The 23,067-nt window shown below is 47.4% G+C and overlaps 1 protein-coding gene across 1 annotated transcript; it reads left to right on the top strand.

The window, feature by feature from the left end:
• Nucleotides 1-214: 214 nt before the first annotated feature.
• LOC139266940 (protein FAM177B) lies at nucleotides 215-21,094 on the top strand. The gene is made up of 5 exons (XM_070884577.1): nucleotides 215-293; nucleotides 10,034-10,195; nucleotides 11,060-11,126; nucleotides 13,955-14,052; nucleotides 19,757-21,094. Exons 1-5 carry the CDS (start codon nucleotides 264-266, stop codon nucleotides 20,015-20,017), a joined length of 618 nt encoding a protein of 205 aa, XP_070740678.1. The 5' UTR covers nucleotides 215-263; the 3' UTR covers nucleotides 20,018-21,094.
• Nucleotides 21,095-23,067: the final 1,973 nt, after the last annotated feature.

The raw sequence follows: 23,067 nt of genomic DNA, 5'->3' as shown, positions 1-23,067 counted from the left end.
TTCAACTCTGCACGGCATCACATACAAGGCTGGTCCGCCTTCTCCCACTTTCCAGAACTACCCCCGCCAGGGCACTGAGGCCAAGAGGCGTGGTCAGCTCTCACACACCCACACAGGGCAGGTGCTGCCGGCGAGGTGACACGGCTCAGCAGGAGATGGGATCCGGTTTCTTTAATCTCACCTGCGATCTGCTTCCTCATTCGTTCTCTGCGTGTTTTGGATTTTTCTGCCCGTGGAGGTGAATCCGTGTTCGGGCTCGGAGAATGGAGGCAGCCGGAGAGAGCGGAGAACAGGTGGGAGTGGGAGTGGGAGAGGGAGAGGGAGAAGGAGAAGGAGGGAGTGGGAAAGGGAGGGACACTGGGGTCTGTGTGCTGTCTCTTGCATAGAGTTGCAGTCAGTTTTGCCCATTCCCAGAGGGTTCGGGTCAATGTGGCCCACTATTAAGCCACCATTACATTGGTTTAAAGCAAGCTGTGTTGCCAGAAGTCTCAGTAAAGAGCAAACAGTCATCTCTGTTTGAGTGAAAGTAAACACAGCCCCTCCTGAAGAGTAAAGAGAGGAACCCTGAGTAAATGAGTGGTTCAGTTCAGCCGACTTAACTGTTTGGGCCCTGGATTCTTAGAGAACTTCCAACAGGTTCACATACTCCGATTGGGTCATCACAGATCTGCCCATCTTTGATTTCTAAGTGTCTGATATTGCATCCAATATCTGAAGTGTTGTGCAGTATGAGATATATGTGTGCCACGGTGGCTGCACAATGCTGATTGAGGAGGGTGCAGAGCAATTCAGGCTTGGAGTTGGACTACAGTTGTTGTCACGCTTTCTTTCTCACACAATGCTTTTCTCTCCAGCCAATGACACACACTGGGGGATTAGTCCAGGGACAGACAGACATTCTGTTATCTCTCTAAAGTGTCCATTTCCATTGGGGGATAGCCTGCACCATAGCTATTTTCCGGATCCCATGCTCATCCCATGTCCATGCACACACATGGTGACAGATTAGGATGAATTAACTTCACAGGCAGCTATTAACGATTATAATATAATTGGGATTACGGAGACATGGCTCCAGGGTGACCAAGGCTGGAAATTCAACATCCAGGGGTATTCAACATCCAGGAAGGATAGACAGAAAGGAAAAGGAGGTGGGGTAGCGTTGCTGGTTAAAGAGGAAATTAATGCAATAGTAAGAAGGACATTAGCCTGGATGATGTGGAATCTGTATGGGTAGAGCTGCGGAATACCAAAGGGCAGAAAACGCTAGTGGGAGTTGTATACAGACCACCAAACAGTAGTAGTGAGGTTGGGGATGGCATCAAACAGGAAATTAGTTATCATGGGAGACTTTAGTCTACATATAGATTGGGCTAACCATGCTGGTAGCAATGCAGTGGAGGAGGATTTCCTGGAGTGTATTAGGGATGGCTTTCTAGACCAATATGTCAAGGGACCAACTAGCGAGCTGACCATCCTAGACTGGGTGTTGTGTAATGCGAGAGGACTAATTAGCAATCTTGTGCAAGGTCCCTGGGGAAGAATGACCATAATATGGTAGAATTCTTCATTAAGATGGAAAGTGACAGTGTTAATTCAGAGACTAGGGTCCTGAACTTAAGGAAGGGTTACTTCGATGGTATGAGACGTGAATTGGCTAGGATAGACTGGAAAATGATACTTAAAGGGTTGACAGTGGATAGGCAATGGCAGACATTTATAGATTACATGGATGAACTTCAACAATTGTACATTCCTGTCTGGAGTAAAAATAAAACGGGGAAGGTAGCTCAACTGTGGCTAACAAAGGAAATTAGGGGTAGTGTTAAATCCAAGGAAGAGGCATATAAATTGGCCAGAAAAAGCAGCAAACCTGAGGACTGGGAAAAATTTAGAATTCAGCAGAGGAGGACAAAGGGTTTAATTAGGAGGGGGGGAAATAGAGTATGAGAGTAAGCTTGCCGGGAACATAAAAACTGACTGCAAAAGCTTCTGCAGATATGTGAAGAGAAAAAGATTAGTGAAGACCAACATAGGTCCTTTGCAGTCAGAATCAAGTGAATTTATAATAGGAACAAGAAATGGCAGACTAATTGAACAAATACTTTGGATCTGTCTTCACTAAGGAAGACACAAATAACCTTCTGGAAATACTAGGGGTTCAAGGGTCTAGTGAAAAGGAGGAACTGAAGGAAATCCTTATTAGTCAAGAAATTGTGTTGGGGAAATTGATGGGATTGAAGGCCGATAAATCCCCAGGGCCTGATAGGCAGGATCCCAGAGTACTTAAGGAAGTGGCCCGAGAAATAGTGGATGCATTGGTTATCATTTTCCAACATTCTATTGACTCTGGATCAGTTCCTATGGACTGGAGGGTGGCTAATGTAATACCACTTTTTAAAAAAGGAGGGAGAGAGAAAATGGGGAATTATAGACCGGTTAGCCTGACATCGGTGGTGGGGAAAATGGTGGAATCAATTATTAAAGATGAAATAGCAGCGCATTTGGAAAGCAGTGACCGGATCGGCCCTAGTCAGCATGGATTTATGAAAGGGAAATCATGCTTGACAAATCTAGAATTTTTTTGAGGATGTAACTAGTAGAGTGGACAAGGGAGAACCAGTGGATGTGGTGTATTTGGACTTTCAAAAGGCTTTTGACAAGGTCCCACACAAGAGATTAGAGTGCAAAATTAAAGCACATGGTATTGGGGTAATGTACTGACGTGAATAGAGAACTGGTTGGCAGACGGGAAGCAGAGTTGGAATAAACGGGACCTTTTCAGAATGGCAGGCAGTGAATGGGGAAGTCCAGAACCAGGGGTCACAGTCTAAGGATAAGGGGTAGCCATTTAGGACCGAGATGAGGAGAAACTTCTTCACCCAGAGAGTGGTGAACCTGTGGAATTCTCTGCCACAGAAAGTTGTTGAGGCCAATTCACTAACTATATTCAAAAAGGAGTTAGATGTAGTCCTTACTACTAGGATCAAGGGGTATGGCGAGAAAGCAGGAATGGGGTACTGAAGTTGCATGTTCAGCCATGATCTTATTGAATGGTGGTGCAGGCTCGAAGGGTCGAATGGCCTACTCCTGCACCTATTTTCTGTTTCTATGTGACCAATGGGGTGCTGCAGGGTTCGTTGCTGGGACCCCAGCTATTTACAATATACATCAATGATTTAGATGAAGGAATCGAATGTAATATCTCCAAGTTTGCAGATGACAATAAGCTGGGTGTCAATGTGAGCTGTGGGGAGGATGCTAAGAGGCTGCAGGGTGACTTGGACAGGTTAGGTGAGTGGGCAAATGCATGGCAGATGCAGTATAATGTGGATAAATGTGAAGTTATCCACTTTGGTGGAAAAAACAGGAAGACAGAATATTATCTGAATGGTGACAAATTAGGAAAAGGGGAGGTGTAACGAGACTTGGGTGTCATGGTACATCAGTCATTGAAGTTTGGTATGCAGGTACAGCAGGCGGTGAAGAAGGCAAATGGCATGTTGGCCTTCATAGCTAGAGGATTTGAGTACAGGGGCAGGGAGGTCTTACTGCAGTTGTACAGTGCCTTGGTGAGGCCACACCTGGAATATTGTGTTCAGTTTGGTCTCCTAATCTGAGGAAGGGTGTTCTTGCTATTGAGGGAGTACAGCGAAGGTTCACCAGATTGATTCCCGGGATGGCAGGACTGACATATGAGGAGAGACTGGATCAACTGGGCTTGTATCCACTGGAGTTTAGAAGAATGAGAGGGGATCTCAGAAACATATAAAATTCTGATGGGATTGGACAGGTTAGAGGCAGGAAGAATGTTCCCGTTGCTGGGGAGTTCCAGAACCAGGGGTCACAGTCTAAGAATAAGAGGTAAGCCATTTAGGACCGAGATGAGGAGAAATTTCTTCACTTAGAGAGTGGTTAACCTGTGGAATTCTCTACCGTAGAATGTTGTTGAGGCCAGTTCGTTAGATATATTCAAAAGGGAGTTAGATATGGCCCTTACGGCCAAAGGGATCAAGGGGTATGGAGAGAAAGCAGGAAAGGGGTACTGAGGTTGAATGATCAGCCATGATCTTATTGAATGTCGGTGCAGGCTCGAAGGGCCGAATGGACTGCTCCTGCATCTAATTTCTATGTTTCTATACAGTTTGCAGCAGGAGTCCCTGGCAGAAGCTGCTCCCTTTTCTCGCCCAATTGCAGGCTGAGATACGGGAATCGCACCTTCGACCTTCCTGGTCTGTGAATTAGAAGCCACGAAATTCCACTGGGTGAGCCCTCCCAGGTTATCGTCCTAAAAAATGTTTCCTGCCTTGCACTGTGCAGTGGTGGAACTGGTCTGTCTCCCTGTATGAAATCTCAATCAGCCCATACTGCAAGGGAGGAATTCATTAAAAAAAATTACTCCCATTTTGTTTTATTTTTTTAACCATTCCTGAAGGCTCCAATTCATAGAATCATAGCATGGTAGGAGGCCATTTCGGCCCCTCATGTCCACGTCAGCCAACAAGAGGCTATCCAGTTCTTTCCAGTTCCAGGTCCGTAACCCTGCAGGTCACAGCACTTCAGGTGCACATCCAAGTACTTTTTAAATGTGGTGAGGGTTTCTGCTTCTACTACCCTTTCAGGCAGTGAGTTCCAGACCCCCACAACCCTCTGGGTGAAGAAATTTCCCTCAAATCCCCTCTAAACCTTCTACCAATTCCTTTAAATTTATGCCCCCTGGTTGTTGACTCCTCTGCTAAGGTAAATAGGCCCTTTCTATCCACTCTGTCTAGGCTCCTCATAATTTTATACACCTCAATGAGGTCTCCACTCAGCCTCCTCTGTTACAATGAAAACAAATCCAACCTATCCAATCTGTCCTCATAGCTCAAATTCTCCACTCCCGGCAACATCCTCGTAAATCTCCTCTGTACCCTCTCCAGTGCAATCACATCCTTCCTGTAATATGGTGACCAGAACTGCACACAGTACTCCAGCTGTGGCCTAACCAATGTTTTATACAGTTCACGCATAATTCCCCTGCTCTTTTATTCTATGTCTCGGCTAATAAAAGCAAGCATTCCGTATGCCTTCTTAACCACCTTATCTACCTGGCCTGCTACTTTCAGGGATCTGTGGAGTTCCTCTACACGTCTCAGTGTCCTACCATTTATGTGTATTCCCTTTCCTTGCTAGCCCTCCCCAAATGCATTACCTCACACTTCTCTGGATTAAATTCCATTTGCCACTGTTCTGTCCACCTGACCAGTTGATTGACATCTTCCTGCAGTCCGCAACTTTCGTCTTCATTATCAACCACACAGCCGATTTGGTATCATCTGCAAACTTCTTAATCATATCCCCGTATTCAAGTTTAGATCATTGATGAATATCACAAAAAGCAAGGGACCCAGTACTGAGCCCTGCGGAACCCCACTTGAGACATCCTTTCAGTTGCAAAAACACCCATCAACCTTTACCCTTTGCTTCCTGACGAGCCAATTTTGGATCCAACTTGCCACTTTGCCCTGGATCCTATGGGCTTTTTTGCTGGGGTACAGTTCAGTGATGACATCTGTCCTCTGGTGTCTCACACAAGTGGTCATTCTTTGTGTGTGAGCCTGAATAGTGACTGTTAAAAGGATATTTGACCAAGGCTTTCTTTACCCAATGTCCATGTGCACACTTGCCAGCACTGGATAGTGATGGGTTGTGGGAACGCTGGATGGATCTGCCCCCTCCCCCGCTCCTCAATCCCATCCAAGGTTCTGAGGTGAACTTGAGAATGTTATGTTACTTGTGTTGTCTACCCCCACACATACGAACAGGAGGAGGCCATTCACTCCTTCAAGCCTGTTCCCCTATTCAATTAGATCATCACTAATCTGTGTCTTAACTCCATCTACCCACCTTGGCTCTGTATCCTTTTATTCCCTTGTCTAGCCAAAGTCTATCGATCTCCGATTTGAAATGATTAACCGAGCTAGCATCGACTGCTTTTTGTGGGAGAGTTCCATACATCTACCACCCTTTGTGTGAAGAAGTGTTTCCTAACTTCTCTCCTGAATGGCTGGCTCTGATTTCAAGGTTATGGCCCCTTGTCCTAGACTCTCCCACCAATAGAAAAAGTTTAATCTATATCTACCCTATAAATTCCTTTCAAAATCCTAAAAACATCAATCACATCACCCCAGAACCTTCTATATTCCAGGGACTACAAGCCTAGTTTACATAATCTCTCCTCATAAACTAACCCTCGGAGCCCTGATAACATTGTGGTGAATCTGCACTGCACTCCTTCCAAGGCCAATATATCCTTTCTAAGATGCCCAGAACTGTGCACAGTGCTCCAGATATGGTCGAACCAGGGCTGTGTATAGCTATAGCAAAACTTCTTCCCTTTATATTCTAGCCTTCTTGTTCTGAAGGCTAACATTCCATTAGCCGTTTAAAAATTATTTTTGTACCTGACAACTCATTTTAATGATCTGTGAACATGGACGCCTAAATCTCATTGTACCGTCACTGTTCCTAACTTTTCACCATTTAAATAATATTCGGATCTATCCTTTTTTGGTCCAAAATGGATGACCTCTCACTTACCTGCGCTGAAATCCATCTGCCACAGTTTTGCCCACTCACTTAATTTGTCAATGTCTCTTTGTAAGCCATCGTCAACATCGTCCGCACGCCCGACATCAGACTCCTGAAGCAAGTGCTCAACGCGGAGCTTCGACACGGCAGGCGAGCCCCAGGTGGGCAGAGGAAATGCTTCAAGTACACCCTCATAGCCTCCTTGACAAAGTGCAACAGCCCCTCCTGGGAATCCCTGGCCCACGACTGCCCAAAGTGGAGGAAGAGCATCCAGGAGGGCGCTGAGCACCTCGACTTCCATCGCCGAGGACAAATAGAAACCAAGTGTGGACAGCAAAAGGAGCGTGTGTCACCCCAGGCTCCCTGACCACCTTTTCCTTCAACCACAGTCTGCCCCACCTGTGACAGAGACTGTAGGTCCCGCATTGGACTCCTCAGTCACCTGAGAACTCACTTTTAGAGTGGAAGCAGGTCATCCTTGATTCCGAGGGACTGCCTATAATGATGATGGTAATTTTATGCTCCCAACCACACTACTTACCATCAAAGTTCCCTTTAAGCAGCGCTCTGCAGCTCTCGCACAGCCGTCTCACCGGCCTTTAAACGGGAAAAACCACGCATGTGCAGTACTTTGAATGGGCTGCACAAGACTGCACCTCCTGCCCCCCCCACCCCCCCAAAAAAAAAATTAAAGGCAACATTGCTTACCATCATTGCGTCATCGGCTTTTTAAAAAATTCATTCACAGGATATGGGCGTCGCAAGGCCAGCATTTATTGCCCATCCCGAGGTAATGGTCCATCCCTAATTACCTTTGAGAAGGTGGTGGTGAGCTACTACCTTATACACCTGAGTGGCTTGCGAGGCCACTTCAGAGGGTAGTTAAGAGTCAACCAGATTGCTGTGGGTCTGGAGTCACATATAGGCCATTTGTGGGACAGCTTTTTATTCCAGATTTATTTAATTACCTCTATTTAAATTCACCAGTTGCTGTGGTGGGATTTGAACTCATGCCTCTGGAACATTAGTCCAGGACTCTGGATTACTAGTTTATGCACATTACTACTATGCTCTATATTGCCTTATCTAAGTCATTAATAAATACAGTGAATAGTTGAGGCTCCAGCACAGATCCACTAGTGCACCATTAGTCACTCCCTTCCAATTGGAGTACATATCCATTATCCCTAACACTCCGTCCTTTAGCACCTAACCAATTACCTGACCAGGTCAATCATTTGCCTTCAATTCTATCAGCTTTAATTTTAGCTAACAGTCTCTTATGTGGAACCTTATTGAATTCCTTCTGGAAGTCCAGATAAATTACATCCATAGACATTCTCTTTTCTACTACTTTAGTTACTTCCTCAAAAGGTTCAATTAGATTTGTTAAACAAGACCTACACTTTACAAATCTATGTTAGCTCGCTCTAATCAGCTCAAATTTCTCTAAGTTCTCAGTCACTCTGTCCTTAATTATAGATTCCAATAACTTCCTCAGATGTTAGACCAACAGGTCTATAATTCCTGGGCTCTCTGATTCAACTTTCTTAAATAATGTAGTTACATTTGCAATTTTCCAGGAACAATGCTACTAATTTAGTCAAGGATGCAAACCTATTTGATCTGGATCAAATAGACAGTCTGATCTTTATGTAAATGAACAAGTAAGTCAAACCAAACTTGTAACAATATATCGCATTCTGTTACAAAACCAAGTCCTGTTCACCCATCGCCCCTGTGCTCACTGAACGACATTGGCTCCCCATCCAGCAACACCTCAATTTTAAAATTCTCACCCTTGTTTTCAAATCCCTCCTTGGCCTCGCCCCTCCCTATCTCTGTAACCTCCTTCAACCCGCCAAGATCTCTGCGCTGCTCCCATTCTGGCCTCTTGTTCACCCCTGATTTTCTTCGCCCCTATTGGTGGCCGTGACTTCAGCTGCCAAGGCCCTAAACTCTGGGATTCCCTCCCTAAACCTCTCCATCCTCATTTAAGATGCTCCTTAAAACCTACCTTGTCATTTGTTCTAATATCTTTTTATGTGGCTGATAAGCGTCTTGGGACATTTTATTAAGTTAAGGCTAAGAGGAGATCTGATAGAGGTATTTTAAATCATGAAGAGTTTAGATATAGTAAATAAAGAGACACTGTTTCCAAATGCTGAAGGGTCGATAACCAGAAGGCACAGATTTAAGGGGATTGACAAAGAACCAGAGGCGAGATGAATCATAGAATCGTAGAAATTTACAACACGGAAGGAGGCCATTTCAGCCCATTGTATCCGTGCCGGCCGACCAAGAGCTATCCAGCCTAATCCCACTTTCCAGCTCTTGGTCCATAGCCCTGTAGGTTACAGCACTTCAGGTGCACATCCAAGTATCTTTTAAATATGGTGAGGGTTTCTGCCTCTACCACCCTTTCAGGTAGTGAGTTCCAGACCCCCACCACCCTGTGAGTGAAGACATTTCCCCTCATATCTCCTTCAAACCTCCCACCAGTTACTTTAAATCTATGTCCCTGAGCTGTTGACCCCTCTGCCAAGGGAAACAGGTCCTTCCTATCCACTCTAAAAGCCGGTGAGCTGGCTGTGCAGGAACTGCAGAGTGCTGCGCAGCTTCCAGGGTGCTGGAAAAAGAAAGACTTGCATTTATATAGCGACTTTCACGACCACTGGATGTCTCAAATCACTTTACAGCCCATGAAGTACTTTTGGAGTGTAGGCGGCCCCGACCTGCGAGAGACCATCAGCGGCAGGCCGGGGCCATAAAACCAGCGGCGGCCCCTGGACAGCGTGGCAGTGTACCACTTCAGTGTACAGCACGAGCTGATGCAGGAGGGCGAAGGCAGCGAAGAGGGACCTCATCCAGGTCAGTGATTGGATCGTGGGCAGATACAGCAGGAGCGGCGAGAGAATGTAGAGGGACGTGATCGGGGCCCGGGAAAGGCATGAGTTCGGGCCAGAAGAGGCGAGGGCCCAGGGGCAGCCCACACTGTGTGTGCACCAGGTCCGTGCAGCAGAGCTGGTCTCCAGTCGTCTTGGACAATCCTTGCCACTGGACCAAGACCTAGCTCCGTCAAGCCCGTGTGGTGGCTGGTGTGCAACGGCCACCACACGTTAAAAAAATCTAAGCACAGGCATCTTCCAGCCTTCAAGATGTAGTTCCGGACCTGGAATATTAGGTCCTTCATTGAAACCCATGTGAAATCATCCCTTTTTGGCGTGGAAGCAAGTCATCCTCGTTTCGAGGGACTGCCTAGGATGATGATCCAGGCCCCTCATAATTTTATACACCTCAATAAGTTCTCCCCTCAGTCTCCTCTGTTCAATGAAAACAGACCCAGCATCTCCAATCTTTCCTCGTATTCAAAATTCTCCAGTCCAGGCAAAAACATTTTACACAACGAGTAACCTAACAGGGCAAACTAAGCTAATCACTGATCTAATTACTGTTAAAGATAGAGCGAGGGAGTTCCCAAAACGCTGAACCTGAAGAATTTGAGGCAGGAAAGAAAGATCCCCGAAGACTCATTCATTTTTCGAGTGGAGAAACTATGGAAGAATACAGCACTGAAGAGGAGCTCGAAGAGGAGCAGAAAGAGATTGAGAAAGTCAATCCGGTAAGTGCCCCAACAGCAATCTGAATACAGTCGATTAATAATTCCATTATTTCCTGTGGTAAAAAATAATTATCCAATAATTGATTTAAGCAACTTTGAACTAGGATTAGACTGTACAGTTAGACTTGCGACCTTTGTATAACAGCTCCCCATGCCCCCCACCAGCTGCCCATACACCCCATCACCTCCTTATACCCCCCACCAGCTGCCCATACCCTCCCCACCAGCTGCCCATACCCTCCCCACCAGCTGCCCATACACCCCATCACCTCCTTATACCCCCCCCACCTCCCCATACCCCCCCCACCACCCCATACCCCCCCACCTCCCCATACCCCCCACCACCTCCCCATACACCCCATCACCTCCTTATACCCCCCCACCCCCCCCACCTCCCCATACCCCCCACCACCTCCCCATACCCCCCACCACCTCCCCATACCCCCCACCACCTCCCCATACCCCCCACCACCTCCCCATACCCCCCACCACCTCCCCATACCCCCCACCACCTCCCCATACCCACCAGCTGCCCAAACCCCCCACTCTCTTCCTCATGGATGATGAAGGAGATAGTTACACAAAGAGTAAAATGTCTGTCAAAAGATCAATGGACCCAGGATGGAAAGGTCAATGGAGGTGTATACATGTGAAGACAGGGACTGCTTTGTGATGCTCCTTATGGTCAGACAGCTCATCGCTCACTGTCCAGGCTCAAGTAGAAAAGTTGGTCACTTAGATAAGGGCCAGTGAGTCTCCCAGAGAGAAGGAATTAGGGGAAAAAACTGCAACTACTCAAAAAAGATTTTCTTTGGTTACAAGTTTTAATATCTGTAACTTTTCCTGAAAATAATTGTCTTGCAGTCCACACTACCCTGGAGGCACTTCCTGTGGTTTTGGGTGATGAAGTTTGCCAGGACTTCGTTATTCAGTGAGTACTGTACAGCAGCTAAAGACCAGATCGGGAACAGTTAACTTAGCAAAGTGTGAAATGAATGGGAACCAGAGGTTAAAAAGTAGAATTTAACGAGACTGATGGGTGGAGTGGCGGGTGGATTCGGGATGGGTGGTGGTTGAGTTGGGGGATGGGCGGTGGGGGCATGGGGATGGGTTGGGGGATGGGTGGGTTGGGGGATGGGCGGTGGGTGGATTGGGGGATGGGCGGTACGTGCGTTGGAGGATGGGTGGAGCGGTACGTGGGTTGTGATGGGCTGCACTAGGTAGAAAAGGCCATCCGCCAGCTCAAGGCATCAGGAACAGATGGAATCCCTGCTGAGGTACTAAAATATGGCGGAGAGGCACTATTAGCACAAATGCATGACCTCATCTCTCTCATCTGGAAGGAGGGGAGCATGCCCGGAGATCTCAGAGATGCAGTGATCATGACCATCTTTTAAAACGGGCACAATCCAACTGTGGCAACTACAGAGGAATCTCTCTGCTGTCAGCCACTGGAAAGTCATCGCTAGAATCCTTCTCAACCGTCTTCTCCCTGTGGCTGAGGAACTCCTCCCGGAGTCACAATGCGGATTCCATCCACTAATGGGTACAACGGACATGATCTTTATGGTGCAACAGCTGCAAGAGAAATGCAGGGAACAGCACCAACCCTTATACATGGCCTTCTTTGACCTCTCAAAGGCCTTTGACACTGTCAATTGCGAGGGACTATGGAGCGTCCTCCTCCATTTCAGCTGCCTCCAAAAATTTGTCGTTGTCCTCTGCCTGATCCATGATGACATGCAGGCCGTGATCCTGACCAATGGATCCACCACAGATCCAATCCAGACCGGGGTCAAGCAGGGCTGCGTCATCGCGCCAACCCTCTTCTCGATCTTCCTTGCTGCCATGCTCTACCTCACACTCAACAAGCTTTCCGCTGGAGTGGAACTAAACTACAGAACCAGTGGGAACCTGTTCAACCTTCGTCGTCTCCAGGCCAGATCCAAGACCGTCCCAACCTCTGTCGTCGAGCTACAGTACGCGGACGACGCCTGCGTCTGCGCACATTCAGAGACTGAATTCCAAGTTATAGTCGACATCTTCACTGAGGCGTACGAAAGCATAGACCTTACACTAAACTTCCATAAGACAAAGGTCCTCCACCAACCTGATCCAGCCACACAGCACTGCCCCCGAGTCATCAAGATCCACGGCGCGGCCCTGGACAACGTGGACCACTTTCCATACCTCGGAGCCTATTATCAGCAAGGGCAGACATCGATGACGAGATTCAACACCGCCTCCAGTGCGCCAGTGCAGCCTTCGGCCGCTTGAGGGAGAGGGTGTTCGAAGATCAGGCCTCCAAATATGGCACCAAGCTCTTGGTCGACAGGGCTGTAGTGATACTTGCCCTCCTGTATGGCTCAGAGACATGGACCATGTACAGTAGACACCTCAAATCGCTGGAGAAATACCACCAATAATGTCTCCGCAAGATCTTGAAAATCCCCTGGGAGGACAGACGCACCAACGTTAGTGTCTTTGATCAGGCCAACCTGTGACAGAGACTGTAATTCCTGCATTGGACTGTTCAGTCACCTAAGAACTCACTTTTAGAATTGAAGCAAGTCTGTCTCGATTTCGAGGGACTGCCTATGATGATGATGGGATGGGGTGAGCGGTACGTGGGTTGGGGATGGGCTGAGCGAGACAATTTAGGAGGAGAGAGACAGACCAAGTGCTGAATGATTTAAGAGAACTGGACTGACCGCTGCAGCATTAGGTGAGAGGCAACTGAGCAATGCAAGGTTTTGGAGAGTTGGCTGAAGATTCAGGAAATAAGGTCATTTTGAGCAGGTTATTAAAGATGGCGATAGATGTAGCAAGACCAAGAGGTTTGGGGAATAACATCCAGAGTCAAGTCAATGGATACTTCAAGTGAAAAAAGGGAGGTGCACAGGAGTCTGAGTTCGAGAAGGTTGCAGAGGTGGAGCAGAGCGAGATGTTGGGATTTGTAAATAAGGGCAAGGATTTTGAATTCAATACTTTGGGAGACAGAGGGGATAGGGTGATGGGTGAATGAGACCTAGTGCAGGTGGTTGAGTTTGGGACAAATTGGAGTTTGTATGGGGAGGAGATTGGGCAGAGTTTAGAGATTCAGAGATATTGGGAACTACAGGCTCTCACAAAACAGTCTGCGCTACATTTAATTCTTCTTAATTTCATAACGGGAAGAACGGGTTCTTAATAAATAATACTCTGACCAGCAGCTTCCCAGTGATTGGGAACACCATGTGTCAGGAGAACAGAGCCACTGGATGAGTTCTGGATAGCCCTGGCTAAGAGACGGCTCAGACAAAATGGAATGGCCTCCTTCTGTGCATGGTTCCTTCACTGAACACGAAGATATCGAGAGAACAGCCTTACACGCTCAAAGCTAGCAACAGCTAACTGAGGGAGTTGCGGGTTGGGTTTTCTGCAGACTCCTATATCAGCTGATTATCTCCAGTCTCCGAACATATGCTGCCAAAGAAATGGTCGCCTGTTCCATGCATAAACCCCACATCAGCCACTGCAAGATGGGGTCCGGGAGGTTGGGACCTTTCGCACAACCCTGAGTGATGGTTAGGTCAGTGTAGTCGTGACATCGAACGGCTGTACTGGATGCTTCTCAATGTACAGGACCATAGAAGTTTAATAGCATAGAAGGAAACTACTGGCTTACTCACCCAGACCAGCGATTGAAGCTGGGATCTTCCTTATCTGTGTTTAGTTTTCACTGACAACACTGACATTTTATCACTTCCTTTCTCCTAGCCTGTGACTTTCTTGGAGAGAAACTGGCCAACCTATTCGGACTGACATCAGCCAAGTACCAGTATGCGGTAGATGAATACTATAGTGTTCAAGACCAGGTCAGCTAAACATCTTAACACCTCTAATCACCAGATTGTCATAGAGTCACAGGGGTTGAAATTGCCCCGTTGCTGGGTTTGGGGCGGTCAATTTGATTTAGCTGATTATTTTACGCTGGCGCGGGAAGCGCCGACCCCGGCACGCAATTGGCCTCTTTGAATTAAAAAAAACATTGGTTGCAGTTGCTCGCGGGGCATGATGCTCAGCGTCACGCTAAGCACATGAGCATCACGCTAAGCATATGAGCGCCACGCAGACGTGTCGCGTTGCAACATCTCTCCCCTTTTAAAGGGGAGGGCCACCTTGAGCTGTGCAGTCACTTTAGTGGCGCTCACTGGGCCATCAGGGAGGGTATCAGCCGGTGGCACCCAAGAGGAGGTGCCGGGCTGCATGTTGGCCACCACTGTTGGGCCGACAGAAAAAAGATGCCTAACTGCCGCACTACCACCTCCCCTTTAAGGGCGCCCCGAGGGGCTGTCGGTGGCATCGCCCCGCGCCGACCTCATGTTCAACGGGGCAATTTCCCCCACAGGGCGCAAAGGGGTCGGCTTGGGGCGATAAGGGGTCGGCATGCATGAAGGCGATGTCATCGCCATGCGAGTGCCACACCGGTGTGCTAATCGCAGGCAGCAGCGCAAACAACTTTTGGCCGGCGGAGCCCCATTCCTGTGGGGGAGGGGGGAGCACTCTGGCCGTTAGTGTCTCCCGGAGGCGCTAAAGGGCCTTTCTGAGAGGGGCAATTTCAACCCCATAGAGTCATTACGGCACAGAAGAAAGCCATTCGGCCCATCGAGCCAATGCCGATTCTCTGCAGAGCAATCCAGTTAGTCCCACTACCCCGCTCTATCCCCAGAGACCTGCAAGTTTATTTCTCTCAAGTGCCTATCCAATTTCCTTTTGAAATTATTGATCGTCTCCGCTTCCACCACTCTCGTAGGCAGCGAGTTCCAGGTCATTACCACTCGCTCCTTAAAACATTGCTTCCTCACATCCCCCCTGTAGCTCTTGCCCAAAAATCTGTGTTCCCTAGTCCTTGTACCATCAGCTAATGGGAGCAGCCTTTCTGTCTACCTTATCCCAACCCATCATAATCTTCTACACCTCTATCAAATCTCCCCTCAACCTCCTTTGCTCCAAGGAGAACAAGCCCAGCTTCTCCAACCTAACCTTGTAGCTAAAATCTCTCATCCCTGAAACCATTCTGGTAAATCTCCTCTGCACCTTCTCAAGGACCTTCACATCCTTCTTAAAGTGCGGTGATCAGAACTGGACGCAATACTCTAGTTGTGGCCTAACCAGAGCTTTATAAACTTCCCTGCTTTTGTACTCAATACCTCTATTTATGAAGCCCAAGATCCCATATGCTTTGCTAGCTATTCTCTCAATATGTCCTGCCACCTTCAAAGATCTATGCACATGAACCCCAAGTCCCTCTGTCCTTGCACACTCTTTAGAACTGTGCCATTAAGTCAATAGTGCCTCCTCTCCCTATCCCTTCTGCCAAAATGTATCACCTCACACTTCTCCGTATTAAATTCCATCTGCCACTTGTCTGTCCATTCTGTTAGCCTATCTATGTCCTGTTGCAGTCGATTGGTATCATCCTCACTGTTTGCCACACTTCCAAGTTTGGTATCATTGGCAAATTTTACTCTGTATTCCAATATCCAAGTCATTTATATACATCAAAAAAGCAGTGGTCTTAGCACTGACCCCTGGGAACATCACTTTCTACCATCCTCCAGTCTGAAAAACATTCACCACGACTTCTGTTCTTAAGTCAATTTCTTATCCAAGTTGACACTGATCCTCCTGTTCCATGAGCCTCAATTTTGTTAACCAGCCTTTTATGTGGTACACTGTCAAACGCTTTCTTAAAATCCATATAGACAACATCCACTGCATTCCCTTCATTAACCTTGTCTGTTACTTCATCAAAAAATTCAATTAGATTAGTCAAACACAATCTGCCTTTTACAAATCCGTGCTGGCTCACCTTAATTAATTTAAACCTCTCTAAGTGCCTATTAATTTTTTATCTTATTATTGTTTCTAAAACCTTATCCATCAGTGATGTTAAACTTACCAGTTACTAGGATTGTCCTTGCACCCTTGCTTGAACAAGGGTGTCACATTTGCCACTTTCCAATCCTCTGGCACCTTCCCCGCATCTAGCGAAGATTGGAAGATTATGGCAATCCTTCTGCTATCTCCGCCCTCACTTCCCTTAGCAACCTGGGATGCAAGCCATCCGGACCAGGCGACTTATCCACTCTAAGCATAGCCAGCCTTTTCAGTACATCCTGCCTATCAGTCTTCACCCCATCCATTACCTCTACCATCTTCGCTTCTACCGATATTTTGTCAGCAACCTCTTCCTTAGTAAACACCGATACAAAGTACTCATTAAGTATTCTAGCCTTGCCCTGCGCCTCCAAGCATATATCACCACCTTTGCCCCGAAGAGGCCCCACTCCGCCTCTTACTATCTGCTTGCTATTTACATGTCGGTAGAAAATGTTTGGGTTCCCTTTTATGTTAACCACCATTCTATTCTCATATATTCTCTCTTTGCCGGTCTTATTTTCCTCTTCACCCTCCCCTGTCAACTTATCGTATTGGCCTGGTTCTCACGAAGAATTCACCTGACATGCATCATACACCCTCTTTTTTTTGTTTAATCATATTCCCTATCTCCCTCATTATCCACGGTGCCCTGGCTTTGGTTCCTTTACCTTTCCCTCTTGTTGGAATGTACCTAGCCTGTACCTGAAACATCTCATTAAAGATCACCCATTGTTCCGTTACAGTTTTTCCTGTCAATATTTGATTCCATTTTATATTGGCTCGATCCCCTCTCATTCCATTGAAGTTAGTCCTCTTCCAATTTAGAAGTTGCACTTTAGATTGTTCCTTGCTCTTCTCCATTACTAATCTAAATCTTATGATACGATGATCACTCTTACTCAAGTGTTCTCTCACAGACACTTGGTCCATTGGCCCATCTCAATCACCAGCACCAGATCCAGCAATGCCTCCTTTCTAGTTGGGCCGAGAACATACAGGTCAAGGAAGTTCTCCTGAACACATTTCAGAAATTTCTCACCCTCTTTTCCCTTTACTCTAACATTATCCCAATTGATATTTGAGTAATTAAAGTCCCCCAATATCACATCTTTATAATTCTTGCATATCTCTGTGATTTCCCTGTAGATTTGCTCCCCTATCTCTCTCTATTTGGAGGCCTGTAGAATACCCGCAATAGCGTGATCATATCCTTTTTGCTTCTCAACTCTAATCAAATGGATTCTATCTTTGCCCCCTCAAGGACATCTCTTTCCAACACCACACTGTCTTCCCAAATCAGTACTGCCACCCACCTTTTTTTCTCCTTTCCTATCTTTTCTGAACACCTTGTATGTGAGAATATTTATATTTCATTATATATTATTATTTAAACAAGGTGCAATTATTATGGACAATTATTAAATCTTTTACACTAATTATGACCTAGTTATCAATAGGTTATTGACAAACCATTTCATATTGATACACAATCATCAACAGGTAGTCAACAGACTGTCTCAAATGATTTACACAAATACTTATATGCAATTTTCAATATGAGCAATAACTCATTTAACACTAATAATAATATACAACTATCAATAGATGATCAATAGATCATTTAACACTAATACTGATACAATTATCAATAGGTTATCAGTAGGCCATTTTACTTAAAAACTGATATACAGTTTTCAATAGATGATCAACAGACAATTTAACACTAATAATAATGTACAATTATCAATAGAAAATGCTGGAAATACTCAGGTCAGGCAGCATCTGTGGAGAGAGAAACAGAGTTAACATTTCTGATGCTGCCTGATCAGCTGAGTATTTTCAGCATTTTCTGTTTTTGTTTCAGATTTCTAGCATCTGCAGCATTTTGCTTTTGTACAATTATCAAGTTATTGATAAACTTTTATACTGATATTGATATAAAATTATCAATAGATACTAATAAACTGTCTCAGACCAATACTGACACACAATTATCAATAGGTTATTAATTAATTGTCTCAAACATTTTATACCAATGCTGACATACAATTATTATTGATAAATCATCTCAAACATTTTAGACCAATACCTGCACTTATACAACATTTGAGCACAACAAATCCCCTCAAAGTGCTTCACATACAATGAATTACTTTTGAAGTGCAGTGTAGGCAAACACAGCAGCCAATTTGCTTGCAGCAAGGTCTCAAAACATCAAATGAGATGAATGACCACAACAGGTGCAGGGAGAAAGGACTAGGAGGTAGAGGCAAGGAGAGAGGAGGGGGAGGCAGAGGCAAGGGGACAGGCGGGGAGAGAGAGGTGAGGGAGGGAGAGGCAAGGGGACAGGAGGGGAGAGGCAGGTAGACAGGTGAGGGAGGGAGAGGCAGGGAGACAGGTGAGAGAGGGAGAGGCAGGGAGACAGGTGAGAGAGGGAGAGGCAGGGAGACAGGAGAGGGAGGGAGAGGCAGGGAGACAGGTGAGAGAGGGAGAGGGAGAGGCAGGGAGACAGGAGAGGGAGGGAGAGGCAGGGAGACAGGTGAGAGAGGGAGAGGCAGGGAGGCAGGAGAGGAAGGGAGAGGCAAGGGGGCAGGAGGGGAGGGAGAGGCAGGGAGACAGGAGAGGGAGGGAGAGGCAGGGAGACAGGAGAGGGAGGGAGAGGCAGGGAGACAGGAGATGGAGGGAGAGGCAGGGAAACAGGTGAGAGAGGGAGAGGCAGTGAGACAGGTGAGAGAGGGAGGGAGACAGGTGAGAGAGGGAGAGGCAGGGAGACAGGAGAGGGAGGGAGAGGCAGGGAGACAGGTGAGAGAGGGAGAGGCAGGGAGACAGGAGAGGGAGGGAGAGGCAGGGAGACAGGTGAGAGAGGGAGAGGCAGGGAGACAGGAGAGGGAGGGAGAGGCAGGGAGACAGGTGAGAGAGGGAGAGGCAGGGAGACAGGAGAGGGAGGGAGAGGCAGGGAGACAGGTGAGAGGGAGAGGCAAGGGGGCAGGAGGGGAGGGAGAGGCAGGGAGACAGGAGAGGGAGGGAGACAGGTGAGAGAGGGAGAGGCAGGGAGACAGGAGAGGGAGGGAGAGGGAGAGGCAGGGAGACAGGTGAGAGAGGGAGAGGCAGGAAACAGGAGAGGGAGGGAGAGGCAGGGAGACAGGTGAGAGAGGGAGAGGCAGGGAGACAGGAGAGGGAGGGAGAGGCAGGGAGACAGGTGAGAGAGGGAGAGGCAAGGGGGCAGGAGGGGAGGGAGAGGCAGGGAGAGAGGTGAGGGAGGGAGGGAGAGGCAGGGAGACAGGTGAGGGAGGGAGAGGCAGGGAGACAGGAGAGGGAGGGAGAGTCAGGGAGATGGGTGAGGTAGGGAGAGAGGAAGGGGAGGGAGGGAAGGAGCAAGGAGAGGGAGGGAGATGGGGACAGACAGGGTGAGAGGAGAGGGAGTCAGAGGCAAGGAGAGAGGAAGGGAAGGCAGATGCAAGGAAAAAGGATGGGGAGGGGAGGGGGAGGGAAGGCTGAAAGGAGGGGAGGGCAGGGCAGGGCAGGGCAAGGTGAAAGGAGGGGGAGGGAAGGGGCAGGTCAGGGGTTGGAAAATTAGCAAGAAAATTAATGCAGGTTTTTTTCAGAGTTGAAGGTGTTGCTGCTCTTTACTTCTAGGAAGGAGATGAAGATGGTCAAGAAATAACAGTCATGGAGAAGGTGGAAATGAATGAGAGACAGCATCTCCCACTCCAGAATTCTGAATATGGGAGTTTAACCACGGCGGAGAGGTCAAGAGTCAGCATCAGGTCTGAGTGCAAGCACACAGTATCATGCATCAATGAAGGAGTGGAAGACAACCAAGAAAGTACTGACCAGATAAAGGTGGCAACTAATGACACAGCCACTGACCATCCACTTCCTGAACAGACTCAGTAATGGTTTGGTTTCAGAAGAGGTTTTGATGAAGACACACAAAGACTGAAAGCTCCCCCCGAGTTCTCTTCCCTCCTTTCCTGTGGGTGCTGACAGAGCAGGTCATGGTTTCACAGGTGCCAACCATCCTCCAGTACCTCATAGGCTCAGATATGAAGAATGGCTAACAGTCAGCATCAACAGGCTGTTAAACTGTGGAGGGCATCACAGCTGAGCCCAATCCTGTTCTCACCTGGTGTTCACACACACATGCACAATCACAGGACGTGGATCAGCAGTGGGAACTCGATTTGACTTTTTTTGCCCTCCTCCCCAGCCCAGGGGTGCTAAATGTAAACTGTAATGACCATCCGTTGTGCAGCCGAGATCAGCGTAGAGATTGAACTTGGAGCGTTGCTGATCCCCAGAGATCAGCTACACTCTACATTGTGCATTTACCTACTGAAGGACTGTGTCAGCTCGAAGATCAGTTACCCAGCAGATCTTTTGAGAAATTACTTGGGATGCCCTGGCAGCTATATCATTCTGTTTTTAAGTCAGCCAAGTGACACTCTATTCCTATAAGGATACACCCTGATGATTACAGAAACAGGCCATTCAGCCCAACCAGTCCATGTCGGTGCTTATGCTCCACTCAAGCCGCCTCCCATCTTTCCTCATCTAACCCTATCAGCATAACCCTCTATTCCTTATCTAACAGGCCCTTATATGCATCCATACTATTTGCTTCAATCACTCCTTGTGGTAGCGAGTTCCACATTCTCAACACTCTCTGGGTAAAGAAGTTTCTTCTGAATTCCCTATTGGATTTCTTGGTGACTATCTTATATTGATGGCCTCTAGTTATGCTCTTCCCCACAAGTGGAACACTCTCTCTGTATCTACCCAATCAAAACTTTTCATAATTTTAAAGACCCCTCAGCATTCTCTCTTCAAGAGAAAAGAGACCCAGCCTGTTTACCCTTTCTGGATAGATGTACCCGCGCATTTTTGGTATCATCCTGATAAATCTTCTCTTCACCCTCTTCAGTGCTTCTATATCCATTTTTTAATCATCATCATTAGCAGTCCCTCGGGGTCGAGGATGGCTTCCACACTAAAAATGAGTGCTCACATGACTGATGAACTCATTTTAAACGGTGGAAGATGGCGGTGCATGAATTCTTTTAACGTGGGTGTCCGTTCTACACCGGCCACCACACGGGCTTGACGGCGCAAGTTCTTGCTCCAGTGGCAAGGGGATCCAAGACGACTGGAGACCAGGCTCAGCCGCATGTGCCAATACATACACACAAACTCCAACATACTCCTACTGTCCTCCTTCCTTCCTCCTTCCCACAGGACCTCTCTCAACATGGAATTCATAGAACGCAATGTGAGCCTCATGACCTCACAGCCTCACTACTGGCCCGTGCTGCGCCTTCCCTTGGTCTTGGTCACGGTGTTCCACCTCTGGGCTCTGACCTCTCTGCTCCTCTGTGCCTCATCCGTCCTCTCCTCTCCCGATCTCCGGTCCCGACCTCTGCTCCTCGCCGCTCCCGACCTCCGGACCTCGCCGCTCCCGACCTCGCCGCTCCCAACCTCGCCGCTCCCAACCTCGCCGCTCCCGACCAATGTTCTCGCGGGTGGTTTTGATAGTGCTTTAAACTAGCTTGGCAGGGGGATGGGAACCCAGGAGAGGGCTCTGAGCTAGTTAGAGTGGGTGAGAGCTCAGGTGAACAGAACCCCAAGAAAGGATGCAAAAGGCAGGAGGCAACAGAGCAGAGTAGCACTGGGGTAATCCACAAGGTGATAGGAAGGGACAATATGTTTGAATATAAAGGGGCTGCAGGAGGGGTCAAAACTAATAATCATGGTTTAAAACCAGTATTAAAACACTTTACCTAAACGCACGCAGCATTCGAAACAAAGTAAATGAGTTGACGGCACAAATCATTACAAATGGGTATTACAGAAACGTGGTTGCAGGGTGGCCAAGACTGGGAATTAAACATACAAGGGTATCTGACAATTCGGAAAGATAGACAAGAAGGGAAAGGAGGTGGGGTAGCTCTGTTAATAAAGGATGATATCAGGGCAGTTGTGAGAGATGATATTGGCTCTAATGAACAAAATGTTGAATCATTGTGGGTGGAGATTAGAGATAGTAAGGGGAAAAAGTCACTGGTGGGCGTAGTTTATAGGCCCCCAAATAATAACTTCACGGTGGGGCAGGCAATAATCAAGGGAATAATGGAGGCATGTGAAAAAGGAACGGCAGTAATCATGGGGGATTTTAACCTACATATCGATTGGTCAAATCAAATCGCACGGGGTAGCCTTCAGGAGGAATTCATAGAATGCATACGGGATTGTTTCTTAGAACAGTATGTTACAGAACCTACAAGGGAGCAAGCTATCTTAGATCTGGTCCTGTGTAATGAGTCAGGAATAATAAACGATCTCCGAGTAAAAGATCCTCTCGGAATGACTGATCACAGTATGGTTGAATTTGTAATACAGATTGAGGGTGAGGAAGTAGTGTCTCAAACGAGCGTACTATGCTTAAACAAAGGGGACTACAGTGGGATGAGGGCAGAGTTGGCTAAAGTAGACTGGAAACACAGACTAAACGGTGGCACAATTGAGGAACAGCGGAGGACTTGTAAGGAGCAGTACCGAGATCAGCTACACTGTACAGCAAAATTTCGGGAGGAGCTGGCTCGCCGAGATGAACTGGAAATGGAGGGGATGTGCACGCCATTTCATCTGTGGAGCGAAGTTCATGCTCACAGGTCCTACAGAAATTTGAGTCACTATTTCAACCTGATGTTGGGACTTTCAAAGGTACCAAAGTTGTGATACGCATCACCCCGGACACCAGACCAGTGCACCATAAAGCCAGAGCTGTGCCGTATGTGATGCGGGGGGGAATTGAGAGTGAGTTGGACAGGTTGCTAAGAGAGGGCATAATTCCGCCTGTTGAATTCAGCGACTGAGCAAGCCCCATCGTCCCTGTCCTAAAAACGGATGGCTCGGTCAGGATCTGTGGCGACTACAAGGCCACTATCAAC

This window comes from Pristiophorus japonicus, chromosome 7 (genome assembly GCF_044704955.1).
Source record: "Pristiophorus japonicus isolate sPriJap1 chromosome 7, sPriJap1.hap1, whole genome shotgun sequence".
NCBI classification, from domain to species: Eukaryota; Metazoa; Chordata; class Chondrichthyes; family Pristiophoridae; genus Pristiophorus; species Pristiophorus japonicus.
This window is presented reverse-complemented; position numbering and strand designations above follow the sequence as displayed.